Here is a 15,276-nt window from a genome sequence, read left to right on the forward strand (position 1 = left end):
TTTTTCTTTAAAACAATGTGATTTTCTGCACTTTTTTTGGGGCAAGCCCCTGTCCCACAGGAAGTGTTCTAGCAAGGGTGTTAATGACTCAACACAGTGATGTCTCTGTGTGTGATCCACAAATAAGACCGGTTAGGTCTTGGAAAAAAGCTTCGTTATTATAGAAGTATGCTTGGCTGGCAGAAACCCAACACATCCTGGAGATCCAGGGATGGTTCTGAGGAGCAGGGATAAGGATGGAGGCTGGCCCAGTTTTGGAGGCTTCCATGGGACCAGGACCATTGTCTCTAGCTGAGAAAGCCAACAATCCATTTGGCTTTGTCCCAGTGACAAAGTTTGTGCTCCGGGCTGGAGGTTGATCTGAGGAGGGGAAGGGATTTGGAGCTGTGGTGATACAGTGGGGTGGGAACTGCCAGGCTCTGTTAGGGATGATTTATCCTCCCCAAAGCCAGCTCTGGAGGCAGCTGCTTTGTTCCAGCTACATCACTTCTCAGGTTCAGGGGATGATGTAGAAAATAAGGAGTGGATGTTTGAATCCAGGAGAGATCTCAGCTCACTGTTTGGATCTGATGCTTCCCTAGTGAGTCCTCCTGTAGCTTTGTCTTAGTTTGGAAAGACAGGTGTCTGCTAGGTGTCTGAGGCAGGAGCCTCCCCTGAAATGGAAAAATGTAAATCCCCTCCCTCAAATTGTTATAAATTTGAAATTAAGGGGCTCTCAGGCAAAGATATGGGAGCAGGAATAACAGTTCTTTAATAGGGAAGAAAATAAAAGGGTAAAATAAACAATGCAGTAAACAAAAAACAGCACTGACAGAGTCAGAACACAACCTGACACCCTGTGGGTCAGGGTGTTGGCAGCAGTGCCATTGGAATTGTGGCTGCAGCCCTCCTGCAGTGCCAGGGGTGGTTCTGCTGGAGCAGGGATCCAGTAGAAAAGGGTGGAGATCCAGGGGAAGAGGCAGCTCTTCCTCTGAAGATCCAGTGCAGAAGCCGTGCTGGAGTTCCAGAATCTCCAGATTATATCCGGGTAGGAATGCTTGGCTCCTCCCTCTGGGCTCACATCTCCCAGTGGGATGCTGTAGTTCTTATCAGCCATGCAGTGACATTCAATAGCCTGTTATCAGCAGGTGTCCCCCCAGAGGGAGGAGTGATTGTGGAAGAGATAAGGAAAACTGCCCACTGAACAGAAGACAACTGCCATGCAGATGGCAAATAGAATACAATTTGCTTGGTGATCTCCCACTTGGGAGATAAGAAGGAGAAGCAGAGGGAAGGAGAGGGAAGGAGAGGGAGATAACCCTCCCCTCTCTCAGTTTGGACCTCCAGCACCTGACAGCTGCTGGAGGTGAAGGAGAATGCGCGAAGATTTGGGAGAGTGAAGGCAATGGTTGTGCTTCCTCTCTTCTTCCCCAAACCACCCCACTTTGGGAGGACACCTCCTTGGCTTCCAGGGGAAGGGCAGCAGCTGCTCCTGCCCTGCCCAGCAGCGGGTTTCCCGTTCTCCCTGCAGTCGGTGAGCCTGATCGAGCGGGGCAATCCCTCGCGCAGCCTGGAGCAGGTGTGCCGCTGGGCGCACTCGCAGCAGCGCCCCGACCCCGCGCACGCCGAGCACCACGACCACGCCGTCTTCCTCACCAGGCAAGATTTTGGGCCCGCAGGTATGCAAGGTACTGTATTTGTCTCGATCAGGTATGTGCAGTCTGCCCCAGGGGGGAAAAGCCAGCGAGGGGTGAGAGGATTTTCTTGCGAGCACAGTTTCTTGGCCAGCGAGGTCCAGAAAAAGGTTATAAAAATCGGCTTTTTTTTTTCTTCTTGATGAGGAAGAGAGAGACAGAGAATTAATCCAGAGCATCAACCTGAATGGATAAAATGTCTTTATTTATTTATTCTCCTGCTCTTTGATTTCATTTACCAGTCCTCCCCGTGGCCCAAAATGCCTTAAAAATATAAAAATGAGATAAAAAAAGATGAAATACCGCAGGAAGCCCCATGGGGACAATCAATTTATTCTGTCCTCTGGAGGACCTTTAAAACCTGTTTTTATGTGGATTTATTTCTTGGACCTGGGAGCAATCAATGAACCCTGGGCCAAAGAGGAAGTTCTACTGCAGGAATCTCTCACCCTCTTGGTGCAGAGTTTGTGCTGGTGTGGTCTGAGAAGTTGGAGGCCTTGCTAATAAAAATTTTCAGGAAAACCTTCTGATGTTTCATGGCTCCATTAGGAAAACAGGTGCTTTGGTGTTACCAGGAGAGGTGACTTTTCCCACTTCTGAGCCTGCTGCTTCCAAATTCCCATCTCCTCCTTTCCACGCTGGTGGCCAGGTCTGTATTCCCGTCAGGAGGCTCCATGTGATGCCGTGGATGGGGTGGGTATTGTCACCCTGATCTGCAGCACAGGTCCCCCTGGTGTGCACAGGAGGAAGGAAAGGTGGAGAAGGAAACCTGTCCTGACTTGGATGACCTCCCTGAGAAGGATCCTCCTCAGCAGGAGATGAACCTCAGGAGATATCCAGCTGGAAACCCTCCCGAGTGTGCCAGTGGTCCTGTGGCCACCAAGTAGCAGACCTTGGGTTGTGCCAAGCTGGTGTCCTGCCCTGGTTTCCTTGTCCAGAGTCACATGGGTGAAATACCAGCTTTTGTTTCGTTTTTCTAGACCCTTCCTGGCAAAGTGACTGTGTCCAAAGGCATTGGTGAGAGGACCTTTTTTGGCAGAAGGGGGAGGCTCCCTAGGCTGCCCCTTGGTGGGAAGGAGTCGTGAGATCCGTGGAGTAGCCCTGCTCTGGGGGTGCTCCTTCCAGCAGCTCCTTCCCCTTTCCCCACGGATCTGGCTCTCTGCTTGTCACACATCTCCAGGACTTTCTGCAGAATCCCCGTGTCCTTGCCTGGCTGTGCTGCATGGCACAAGGAGCTCCTCGTCCACTGGGAATTTCCCTCTGGTTGGGCTGCTGGAATAGTAACACTGTGCTTGCTCTTGCCTCTTTTCCCCAAAACAAAGTCCTTGTGGAACATCCCCAGCACCCTGTCACGCTCGGGGATGCCTGGAATGAAGGACCAGAGTGTGGCACCCAATTATCCCCAGTATGCCCTTTGGAGAGAAGAGCAGTGGACAGATGGGTTGTAGATTTTAATTGCTGCTGTAGAGGTCATGTCCCTCTGAAATGGGTGGCACAGAGGGCTTTTCTGGCCTGGGCTGAAGGATGCTTGTGCTCAGAATTAAATATTTCCCAGGTAGTTGCTTCTCACCATCATTCTCCTCTGGAAAACCTTTTATACTCCTTCCAATTCTTACTGGAGTCTCCCTTACAAAAACCTGCCTTTGTGAGCATCCACCTTTTCATATTCCTTTGTCCCATCTCCCATCCGCAGCTTCTTTGCTTGGGAATTTATCCAATTTTCATCCTGGACAAAATAAATTTGCCTTCTCCTTGTAGAGAAAGCTTGCCACACCTTTATTCTTTCTTGTGGAAAGTTTCATGGGGGTACAAAAGATCTTTTCAAATGATTTATCCAGGGCTGGATTTATTACTCTGTGGTTAAACCCCATTATGGGCGTGACTTGGTGTGGATCAAGTATCCCACGAGGATGGGGGGCTCTGTGGACCCCGTGGTTTGGCCAGGGTGGGTGTAGGGATGTGCACCTCCCTCAGCTCATCAGCACCCCTCTGCTGCTGCTGCCCACTCCTGGCTGACTGAGCTCTCCCCTTCCAGCATCCCAAGGCACAGTTAGCCAGCATGGTCCTGCCCTGCTTTTGCCTCTCTGACCTCTAAGTCCTTCCTTCTCTAACTCCCTTGATGCCAAAAAGGGTCAGCCTTAAAAAAAACCAACATATATATAAAAAAAAACTCTGGGGAGCAAATTCTGGAGTGCGCCAACAAGTTAATTGAATCGGGCAGAAATAAGGTGAAAAAGACAAGAAAAGTGACCAAAATGGAGGTGATGTGTTGCTGCCTGGGCGGGGGAAGATTCCTCTGCCCACAGCTGCCCCACTGCACTGCACTTGATCGAGGGCCGGGGTCCTGGGGCCGGGGCGGGTGCATGTGCGGGTGTGCCCCGTGGGGAGCAGGGCTGTGGTTTTGGCAGGGCTCTGGGGAGAGCCTCATGCCTTTTCCTCTCTCTCTTTTTCCTTCTTTATTTGTTTTAAATGAAGAGGAATGCAGGGGAGGCCATTCCTGGGCTGGGAGGCGATGGCCACCCGTGCTGGCAGGGTGTTGTGGGTGCTGTTCCTGCCCTCCTGCCTGCCCAGGTGTGTTGGCACCAGGGCACAGTGGTGCCAGCAAGCCCCACAGCAACCTCTGCTGGCTTTTGTCACACGCTGGTGAGCCAGTCCTCGGGCTGCCACCCAAGTGACCTGGGCATCCCCTCCTCTCCAGCGCCTTCCCCTCTGTTTGCTCTTCCAGGTTATGTATTTGTGGGTTTCTTTTTTTTTCCTTAATATTTCACTTTTCCCCCTCCTCTCTCAAAGGGTTCCTCTCTCCTCTCCTCCTCTGTCCTTCCCTCCTGTCTTTGCCCCAGGCTACGCTCCGGTGACGGGGATGTGCCACCCTCTCCGCAGCTGCACCCTCAACCACGAGGACGGCTTCTCCTCCGCCTTCGTGGTGGCCCACGAGACCGGCCACGTGTAAGTCCCGGGGGCAGAGCTGCCCCTCCCTTCCAAAAGGGGCCTTTCCTCCTGCTGCAGCTACAGCTGTGAATCCCTCGGGATGATCTTCCCCTGCAGGTTGGGCATGGAGCACGACGGGCAGGGCAACCGCTGCGCCGACGAGACCAGCATGGGCAGCATCATGGCGCCGCTGGTGCAGGCCGCCTTCCACCGCTACCACTGGTCCCGCTGCAGCAAGCAGGAGCTCAACCGCTACATCCAGTACGCCCCTTCCAGCTGGGAGGGCACGGCCTCCTCCAGAGCCATCCTGAGGGGTTTTGGTAGCCAAAGGTGCTCCTGGGCTGGAGCCTCTGGAGACAGGCTGGAGCACCCTCAGGGGTTCGGCCTGGAGAGCAGGAGGATGCAGGGAGGCCTTGGAGCCTGCTGCTGTGCCTAAAGGGGTTCCCAGAGAGCTGGAGAGGGACTTGGGACAAGGGGGAAAGTGGGAAGCCTGTCCAAAGTAGGGTTAGATGGGATACTGGGAAAAAGTTCTTTGCTGTGAGGGAGGTGAGGCCCTGGCACAGGATGCCCAGAGAAGCTGTGGCTGGATCCCTGGAAGTGTCCAAGGCCGGGTTGGACATTGGGGTAACCTGGGATAGTGGAAGGTGTCCCTGCCCCGTGGCAGGGGGGTGGAACTCTGTGGCCTGGAAGGACCATTCCCACCCGAGCCAGTCTGGGATTCCATGGTAACTCAGATTTCTCAGTCGCTGGATTTGGAGGGCGGCCTGGCGCTGAGGGCTGGGGCGATGGAAGGAAATCCTCTGTCTGGCCCTGCAGCTCCTACGACTGCCTCCTGGATGACCCCTTCGAGCACCAGTGGCCCACGCTGCCTGAGCTGCCGGGGATCAATTACTCCATGGACGAGCAGTGCCGCTTCGACTTCGGCGTGGGCTACAAGACCTGCACGGCGGTGAGTAGGGGCTGCGTGTCCCCCCTCCCCGGCGTCCCCAGCCAGCCTGGGTGCCACCAGCCTGCTGGTCCTCGCCGCTGCTGTCCCAGCCCAGCCCCTCTGTGCTCCCCAGTTCCGCACCTTCGACCCCTGCAAGCAGCTGTGGTGCAGCCACCCGGACAACCCCTACTTCTGCAAGACCAAGAAGGGGCCGCCCTTGGATGGCACCGAGTGCTCTCCTGGCAAGGTAGGGGCTGGTCCTGCTTGCTGTGGGGGGGATGTGTCCAAGGGCACGACGAAGAGCCCCTTCCTCCCGTGCTGTACCCTTTCTGTAGTGCTGTGGGTGCAGGAGCGCTTTGGAAGAGGTCTGGAACTCATTCCTTCTCCTCCCTTCCAGTGGTGCTTCAAGGGCCACTGCATCTGGAAGACGTCGGAGCAGCCTTACAGCCAGGATGGCAGCTGGAGCTCCTGGTCCAAGTTTGGCTCGTGCTCCAGGACCTGCGGGGGAGGCGTGCGGTCCCGCGGCCGCAGCTGCGACAACCCGCCGTACGTCTGGGGTCTGCCTCCCTCCCTCTCCCCGGCTGGAAGGGGCCACGAGCCAGGGGTTCCTGGCTCTTCCCCTTGTTGGCAGGCATGGGGACATCTGTTCCTGCGGGAGCTGTGCTGTTGTATTTGTGGGGTGCCCTGATGAAGGCAGGAATGATGAATCTGGCTCTGTGTTCTCAGAATGCTAATTTATTATTTATGATACTATATTATATTAAAGAATACTATACTATACTAAAGAATATAGAAAGGGGTACAGACAGAAGGCTAAAAAGATAATAATGAAAACTCTCGACTCTTTCCAGAGTCCTGACACAGCTTGGCACGGATTGGCCAATGAGTCAAAACAATTCACATGAAACCAATGAAACAATCACCTGTTGGATAAACAATCTCCAAACACATTCCAAAGCAGCAAAACACAGGAGAAGCAATGAGATAATTACTGTTTTCCTTTTCTCTGAGGCTTCTCAGCCTCCCAGGAGAAAAATCCTGGGCAAAGGGATTTTCCCAGGATATAGGGATGCCACACTGTGCTGTGTGTTCGGGCACTGAGCCGTGCTGGGGTTGATCACCATCCCCTGGGTTTGTTTTGCAGCCCAGCGTACGGAGGGCGCCCGTGCCCGGGAGCCACCTACGAGTACCAGGTGTGCAATGCCGAGGAGTGCCCGGGGCCCTTCCAGGATTTCCGTGCCCAGCAGTGCTCCAAGCGCAACTCCTACTACACCCACCAGAGCAGCAAACATTCCTGGCTGCCCTACGAGCACCATGACGGTGAGTGGTGCCTTTTAAAATCATGGAATCACAGAGTGGTTTGGGTTGGAAGGGACCTTAAAGATGATCTCTTTCCAACCCTGCAGCCGTGGGCAGGGACACCTCCCACTAGACCAGGTTACTCACAGTTGGAAGAACATTTCCAGGGATGCAGGGGCAGCCACAGCTTCTCTGGGCAGCCTGTGCCAGGGCCTGCCCACCCTCACAATACAGAATTCCTTCCCAATACCCCATCTAACCCTGCCTTCTGACAGTTTGAAGTCATTCCCAGTCTTCACAAGCTGAAGGATGCTTGTGCTCAGAATTAAATATTTCCCAGGTAGTTCCTTCTCACCATCATTCTCCTTTGGAAAACCTTTTGTACTCCTTCCAATTCTTACTGGAGTCTCCCTTACAAAAACCTGCCTTTGTGAGCATCCCCCTTTTCATATTCCTTTGTCCCATCTCCCATCCGCAGCTTCTTTGCTTGGGAATTTATCCAATTTTCATCCTGGACAAAATAAATTTGCCTTCTCCTTGTAGAGAAAGCTTGCCACACCTTTATTCTTTCTTGTGGAAAGTTTCATGGGGGTAAAAAAAAATCTTTTCAAATTATTTATCCAGGGCTTGATTTATTACTCTGTGGTTAAACCCCATTATGGGGTTTAATGTGTCACACCTTTCTCCTTGTCCAAAGTCCCTCTCCAGCCTTCTTGGAGCCCCTGCAGGCATTGGAAGGGGCTCTAAGTTCTCCATGGAGCCTTCAGTTCTCCAGGCTGAACACCCCCAGCTCTCCCAGCCTGTTTCCAGAGCAGAGCTGCCTGCTTGCATTGCAGCCTCATGTAGCATTTCCTGTCCTTCCCTTAATTTCCTGAGTGTACCAGGCAAAAGTACAGGCTGCAAATGGCCTTGGGAGATCAGCCCAAGAATATCCTGCCCTTTGGAATTGTGGCTGTGCTCAGGGGTGCAATCTGAGGTGAGTCTCTGTCATCACTCACCCTAATGAATTTCCACAACTCCTTTTTCCCCCCACCTCTGTTTCTCTCCCCCTTCCCCTGTCCTTTGCCACAGATGCTCAGAAGTGTGAGCTGATCTGCCAGTCCGAGGGCACGGGAGATGTGGTGTTCATGAACCAGGTGGTGCACGACGGCACCCGCTGCAGCTACCGGGACCCCTACAGCGTCTGTGCCCGGGGAGAGTGCCTGGTGAGGAGCTCCTCTGGGGCTCTCCCTGTCCTTTCCCTGGCCAGGAGAGAGCTCAGCCCCTTGGGGGCACGGGTTTTAATCCCTGGGGACCAAGCCTGTGTGCTGCAAAGGGGATGGCAGAGCAATGGGCTGGGCTGCTGTCGGGGTGGCTGTTGCTGATTCCCTGACTTCTTGGACTCTGGCTGAGGCTCCCCTGTCTGGGGAGACCCTCCTGGAGTGGTCTTGTGTCAGGAAAGAGAGACCCACTGGATCTTTTCGGTCTTCAGGTTCTTGTTTATTGTTATCTTAGCTAAAGTTTTGCATGCTGTCCACACCAGGCTCAGCGCGCTGGAAAAGCATCACAAAAATGGCCAACAATCTCTTGGTACAAGGCCTTTTAAGGCTAAACTGTCCAATTAAGAACTGACACCTGGATTATTTTCCCTTTTAACCCAATAATGATCCCACAGAGCTGCAATGGGGATTTTCTGCCCAATTACAAAATGCCACCCAAACCCATGGAGAAGAAGGAAGAAGCATCATGAGGAAGAAGCCCAGGATGACACCCTGTGCCCTCCATCCTGCTTCCATCCACAACACACTAAAAATCCCAAACCCTAAATTTCTCACCAAGGGACACACCCACACTGCTCTCTATAATCTATTGCAGACTTTTGTGGGTTCCAGTCTATCTTGAAGCCCAGGAAACTTTCTCCATGAATGAGGGTCAGAGTCAGTGCTCCCCTGGGGCTCAGGGCACCCCAGAGCAGACAGAGAAATATTCCCTGTGCCCTGGGTTTGCACAGGCCATAGGGCTGTAACCCCAGGCTGGAATCAGGCATGTAACCCCAGGCTTGTCCTCTCGTCCCCCGGGTGCCAGCACGTCGGCTGTGACAAGGAGGTGGGCTCCCTGAAGCAGGATGACAAGTGTGGGGTCTGCGGGGGGGACAATTCCCACTGCCGGACGGTGAAGGGCACGTTGGCCAAGACCCCCAAGCAGCCAGGTGAGAGGGCTGGGAGGGCTTGGAAGCAGATTCACGAGCTGGATTCGTGTGTCCAGTTGGAGGAAACTTGCTCTTTCTCTTCCCTCCATCCTTCTTCCCTCCCTTTCAGGTGTTTTGAAGATGTTTGAGATCCCAGCTGGAGCAAGGCACCTTCAGATAGAGGAGATGGAGCCAGCATCCCACAGCATTGGTGAGCATGCCCTAGTGCACCTCTCCCTTCACCCTTTCTCAACCCTTCTCTCATAATTCCCACCAAAGAGGGTCTTGTTTACGTCATTCCTATCCTCCAAAGTGGGAATGATATTGAAAATATCTCCTTTCTCCTCCAGCTGTTAAGAATCAAGCCACAGGGAACTTCATCCTGAATGCCAAGGGCCAAGAAGCCAAAAGCCAGGTGTTCATTGAGATGGGCTTGGAGTGGGAATACACTGTGGAACAAGGCAAGGAGAGCCTGAAAACCAGCGGACCCCTGCATGAGGCCATCAGTGTTTTGGTAAGCCTGGCTGCCACGTGCTCTGGGGGGCTTGGGGACGACTGTCACAGACAGGGGAGCTGGTCTGAGGTGTGATGTGGCAGGTGATGGAAGGATGTGGGTAGAGGAGGAGGGCATCTCATTAAATCCAGGGAATGAGCCAGCCAAAAGTGAGGAGTGACAAGCTGCGTGAGGAAATGGCACGTGTTGCTCAGGCATTGCCTTTGAGTCCAGCTGCATTTTGCTCTGCAGCAGTTGCTTATGACTCCAAATCCCATTTTAGTTATGCTGGTATGTGGGGAATTAGAGATTGGGTTCCCTGGACGTGTGGGGAGGGGCAGGTCTGTGCTCCCATCCATCCCTGTGTCCCAGTTTTGGGCGTAGGCCACCTTGCCACGTGGTCCCTTTCCCATGGCATCATTCTTCCCCCTCTCTCTCTGTTCCCTCTGTGCCTGCAGGTCATCCCTCAGGAGGAGGAGGCGAGGAGCAGCCTCATGTACAGGTACATCATCCACGAAGACCTGCTGCCCATGATTGGGAATAACAATGTCCTGCTGGAGGAGATGGATTCCTACGAGTGGGCCCTCAAGAGCTGGTCCCAGTGCTCCAAGGCGTGTGGAGGAGGTAACTTGCTCTTCATAACAGCCTACAGGGCATGCCTGGGGGGTGCTGGGGTATGGTAGAGGGTGTGGGAGCCCCTTGGGGCATCTCTGGCATGGAGAAGTTGTTGCACAGCAGTTCAAGTGAGCCTTTTAGCTGGATTTCTTAGAGAAACAGGCTTGCATGATTGCGTGTGTGTACCTTTGTCTGTCTATCCATGGACCTGCTAGGATTTTTGAATTCCTCGGCTGTTTTTAGTTGCATTAGAGCCATGAAACAGTGATTTTTGAAGATGACCACTACTAAAGTTTGCACAGAAGTTTGCACAGAAGTAGGCGTGAGGTTTGCTGGTGAAAGCCTCGTTTCCATAGGGCCACTGGTCGTGGGGAGCACCTCGTGCTTTGGGAATGGAGTGGTTGGGGTTGGAAGGAACCTTTAAAAGCCACCTGGTCCAAACCCCTGCCTCGGGCTGGGACATTTTCCACGAGCTGTGTGCACTCCACAGCAGCCTGAGGAACCCTAGGGGTGGGTCCAGCAGCCACACGAGCATCCTCAGCAAACCTTGGGTCCCACCTGAGCGGTGACACCTGAGAGCACATATCCCAGCAGGATATGTGGGATATGCAGATATCCCAGCAGGATATGATGCAGGAGAAGGATCTGGGGGAACCTGGAGGGCCTCCCACACCCACCCCCTCACTGCCCACGCTCTGCCCCCTCAGGCATCCAGTACACCAAGTACGGCTGCCGTCGGAAAAGCGACAACCGGATGGTGCACAGGAACTTCTGTGACAACGGCAAGAAGCCAAAGCCAATCCGGAGGCGCTGTAACCTCCAGGAATGCTCCCAGCCCATGTAAGTCCCAGCGTGCTCCCATCCCTCCTGGGGGCAGTTCGGGAGCGTTTCCAGCCGCTTCCCGGCTCAAGCATCGCCTCAAACGCCTTCTCCTTGTCCGTCTTCCCCCCGCTGGCAGGTGGGTGGCTGAGGAGTGGGGCGCCTGCAGCCGCTCCTGCGGGAAGCTGGGGGTGCAGGCGCGGGCGGTGCAGTGCGTGCAGCGCCTGCAGGACGGCACCAACCGCACCCTGCACAGCAAGTACTGCCCCGGGCAGCGCCCCGAGACGCGCCGGCCCTGCGGCCGCCTGCCCTGCCCCGCGCAGTGGAGGACGGGAGCCTGGTCCGAGGTGAGGAGCCCCTGGGAGGAGGGTGTGGAGGTCAGGGGTTATAGGGGTCGTGGAGTCGAATCCTAGAGTGGTTTGGTTCAAAGGGAGCTGTGAAGGTCATCTAGTGCAACCGCCCTGCCATGGACAGGGACACTTTCCACTAGACCAGGTTGTTCAGAGTCCCACCCAGCCTGGCCTTGGTGGAGATCAGGGTACAAGAGACAGTGATGTTTTCACAGAATGCTGGAATGGTTTGGGTTGGAAGGGACCTTAAAGCCCATCTCAATCCAACCCCTTGCCTCAGTCAGATCATCTTCTACTAGACCAGGTTGCTCCAAGCCTGGCTTTGAAATCTCCCATGGATAAGGGTACAAGGAGAAATGAGAGAGGGCAGAGCAGACAGTGTGGGGGTTTGGGAGACAGGGAGGGAACCCCCACATCAGAAAGCAAAATCCACCTGAGGAACAGTCACCAGCACATCCTGGGTGGCTGTGGGGGTGTGGGGGCTGTCACTGACTGTCTGTCTGTCTGTCTGTCTGTCTGGCTCAGTGCTCGGTGACCTGCGGGGAAGGCGTCCAGCAGCGGCAGGTGGTGTGCAAGGGCAGTGACAGCGGCGCGCGCTGCGAGGGTGACAAGCCAGAGGCCATCCAGGGCTGCCACGTGGCTGTCTGCCCGGGTGAGAGCAGGAGGAGGAGGAGGAGGTGGCACTGGGATGGGGCATGTGCTGGTGGGGATCAACCCCCACGAATGCCTCCAGCCTGTTGAGACTTCAGGGGATGCCAGAGGACAAGGCTGGGTTGAACGTCCCTGATGTGGCTGGCAGTAAAAATCTTAAAATCCAGCCAAAATATTTCCCTTCTCTGCTCTTAGCCCGGGCATTGGCTGGTTTTGGGTTTTCTGGCAGTTAGAGCTCATGATGAGCTGGTGGAGATGGGCACCCTGGAGTTTATCTTGGGTGGGATTTGAGTGCCCTCAGCCTCCCGTGGCTGCTGGGCATCGTGGTGCTCTCTCTTCAGGGAAGCTCTCTGGCATCACCACCGGTGCCGATGCCGGTGACCACGGCATGACCAAAGGGCAGCGAGTGCCCCAGGAGGGAGCCAAAAACCCCGTGAGCAAGATCTCCTCCAGTAAGTGCTCGTGTAAGGGCGATGCTTCCCGGGATAACACTCCCGAGGAGCCGTGCAGCTCCCTGCGGGCAGGGCAGAGGTGGGAGCGCACCCAGCGGTGCTCCCGGCGAGTTCCAGCCTCTGCTCCAGAGCTTGGTGCTCCATTGCCATCTTGTGGTGTGCACGGTCCTGCAGTTTCCGTGCTCAGCTCCTTTTGCCTCCCGGATTTTACGCCCTTTCCTTTTCACTTTGGAATTTTTTAAGTAGGGAAATGGCTCCTGGCTTTTCCCCCTCGGAGTCCTTCAGAGCTGGGGCTCAGTGCATCTTGGTTTGGAGCATCCCTTGCTCTCTGTTTTCTCTCCATGCACAGAATCCTTCAGTGCTTTGAGGTCCCTCTTGCCCGTTTCCTATGTGGATGGGCAGCACCCTGAAAGGGTCCCTTGTTCCCTTTGGGAATCCCGTGGGAGGGGTGCAGGGCTGGGAGCCCAGTGCCACCTGATTTCGTGCTGCTCTGTCCCTCTCCAGGGGAGCCTTGCCTCGGGGACAAGTCCATCTTCTGCCAGATGGAGGTGCTGGCTCGCTACTGCTCCATCCCCGGCTACAACAAGCTCTGCTGTGAATCCTGTGGGAAGAAAGCCTCCTCCACCACCGGCTCAGCCCCTGTCAGCAGCATTCCCCCGGGAACCACCACTCCCAGCCCTGCTCTGGCTCTCCTCCCCTACCCCACTGCCCCAGCTCGGGGGGAGCCTGCTGGGGATCCCACTCTGGCACCTGGGCTATCCAGCAGTGGTGCTTTTCCAGGGGAGCTGCCAGCCCCCAGGGAGCAGGGAAGGGGCCAGGGGGCCAGGTAACCTGCTCAGAACCACCTCCCCGTGGGGCTGGGAAAGCCTTTCTCCTCTTCCCTCCCGTTCTCTCCATCTTCTTCCTCTCCCCCAACTTCCAGCGATGGTTTTCACTGCCAGGTTTGGGAATGACCTGGCTCCACACCCAGGAATTCCTGGGAAAACCACTCATTTCCCATGGTCCTGCTTGCCCTCCCAGCCATGCCATGGCGCTTTTTGACAGTGCTATGGGAAAAAAGGTGGAAAAGAGCAAAAAAAAAAGCTGTGGGCACACAGGCTGCTTCCTCCCAAGGTGCTAAAAAGATGTGGGAGGGGGATGGCTTTAATGTTGTGTTTTCCTTCCCCCTGCTCCAAGCAGCAACACAGGATGTGCTGGACAGGAGGGTCCTGGCTTGGTGGTTCAGCCCTGGAGCTTGGGGATAACAATGGGAGGATCCTGGGAGTCTGGTGGGGAAAACTGGAGGGGAGGTGCTGAGGTGAGGAAGGGGAAATCCCAAACTGCTGCTTTGGGCTGTCCTCAGTGGGGTAGAGAGTTTGGGAAACATGTCTGGGGGAAGGTGGAAACGTGACAAGCATAGAGCTGCTTCTGTCCTGGAGGCAGGAGATGGATGGTCCAGGAGATTCCAAAGTGAGCAATAAGAACCACGGGTCAAAGACCAAAAATTGATGTCAAAAATGCCTGTCACCTGGGGGTGACTTTTTTTCAGCCAGCCCTGAGCTGACAGCAATGCCCAGGATCCCCAGCCTCATCCCTGCCCCCTTGGACCCAGTGCCTCTGGGGCAGCAACAGCTTCCAGGGGGAAATAGGAGTGACTGGGAAGCCAGGAGGGGATTTTAGGGGCAGTCACGAGGAGAGGAGAGAGCCAAGGATTCATCTGCATCTCTCCTTGCTTGGGAAGGGGTGGAGAGGGGGTGATTAATGCTGTTACAAATCATTGTGCCAAGTACTAAACGTTTGCACAGCACTTTAGGAGCCTGGGGCTGCCCTCTCCTTGCTGGGTGTTGGGCCAGCTCTGGGCACAGGGTTTGCCTTGACGAGTTTCAGTCCTCAAAGACCTCCCAAAAATGGTGTCCCTGAGGGGGCTCCCATGGTTTTGGTACTTGGGGCACCTCTGGGGAAGGTGGGGAAGGCAGTTTTGGGAACGGGGAGGTGGAGTCCCAGTTTGGCATTGCAAAGTGGGATGTCCTTGGGAGCACAGGCACGGTGTGGGGGCTGGCCCTGAGGCTCCTGCTTCCCTGGTGTCCAAGGAGCAGGATGTGGCATCCCTAGGGACAGTATTTGTGAGCTCTGCAGGTAGCCAGGCCTTGCTGGTGAGGTGGCCTGGGGTGATTTTCCCACGGATTGTGACAGGGTTGAGGTGCTTGCTGTGCCTGAAATGGATGGAGACCCCTCTGCATTCTGGATGTTTCAAGCATTGGACTCTGCATTGCTCCCCCAGAGCTTCCCCACACCCTCCTGCTGCTGAGGCACAGCTGGATGAGCATTTTTCCAACTCCCCTTAAAGCACCTGAGGCTGGAGGTCCTCAGCCTCCTGGGTGCTGCCCTTTGGCCTTAGGTGGGCATCCCAAAACCTGGAACAAAGCCCCCCTTCTGTCTGAGCCACACAGCTGGCACACCTCGTGGCAGTGGGCACGTGCAGTGCCCAGACCCAGGACCTGCAGGCATTGGCACCCACAGGGGATCCTGTGGGGACACCAGGGTGAGGTTGGAATGCCTTCACCCCTGCCATGCCCCTCCTCAGGAGTGCCAGCATTTATTTATTGTGCCAAAGATAAGGCTTTGTTTGCTCTCCGAGGAGCAGAACAAAAAGCCCTTCTTTCCCCTCAAAAACGGGCTGTGATGTCCTTCCTCCAAAATCCCCAGCTGCTCCCCTCCCTCCCTTGCTGGCCTAGGCTTTGGTGCTTTATTGCTTTAGGAATATTTGCAGTGGTTCCTCCCTGCAGCTCAGGGCAGAGCTGGGGCTGGGCACTGCCCCAGCTCCCGGCACCCACAGTCCCTGGGGCTGTCTGGGCAGGGGGCTGCCCTGCAGGTGCTGATCCTGAGCTCAGGATCACCTGAGAGCTGGGGGGGGTCTAAAGC

General features: G+C 55.2%; 1 protein-coding gene across 1 annotated transcript in view; it reads left to right on the forward strand.

Annotated features, from left to right (window-relative positions):
* ADAMTS14 (ADAM metallopeptidase with thrombospondin type 1 motif 14) overlaps nt 1-13,205 on the forward strand; it is a gene marked incomplete at both ends in the record, with an annotated part of 29,374 nt that extends 16,169 nt beyond the window's left edge. The window contains 17 exons of the mRNA XM_084210680.1: nt 1,511-1,667; nt 4,514-4,619; nt 4,719-4,862; nt 5,418-5,550; nt 5,663-5,776; nt 5,927-6,075; nt 6,674-6,849; nt 7,900-8,033; nt 8,893-9,016; nt 9,126-9,206; nt 9,346-9,509; nt 9,947-10,112; nt 10,811-10,943; nt 11,062-11,269; nt 11,798-11,924; nt 12,265-12,375; nt 12,880-13,205. Coding sequence (XP_084066806.1) covers nt 1,511-1,667; nt 4,514-4,619; nt 4,719-4,862; nt 5,418-5,550; nt 5,663-5,776; nt 5,927-6,075; nt 6,674-6,849; nt 7,900-8,033; nt 8,893-9,016; nt 9,126-9,206; nt 9,346-9,509; nt 9,947-10,112; nt 10,811-10,943; nt 11,062-11,269; nt 11,798-11,924; nt 12,265-12,375; nt 12,880-13,205 — 2,553 coding nt within the window. The remainder of the gene's footprint in view (nt 1-1,510; nt 1,668-4,513; nt 4,620-4,718; nt 4,863-5,417; nt 5,551-5,662; nt 5,777-5,926; nt 6,076-6,673; nt 6,850-7,899; nt 8,034-8,892; nt 9,017-9,125; nt 9,207-9,345; nt 9,510-9,946; nt 10,113-10,810; nt 10,944-11,061; nt 11,270-11,797; nt 11,925-12,264; nt 12,376-12,879) is intronic.
* Nucleotides 13,206-15,276: the final 2,071 nt, after the last annotated feature.

Source organism: Fringilla coelebs, assembly GCF_963513975.1.
Source record: "Fringilla coelebs genome assembly, chromosome: 8".
NCBI lineage: Eukaryota > Metazoa > Chordata > Aves > Passeriformes > Fringillidae > Fringilla > Fringilla coelebs.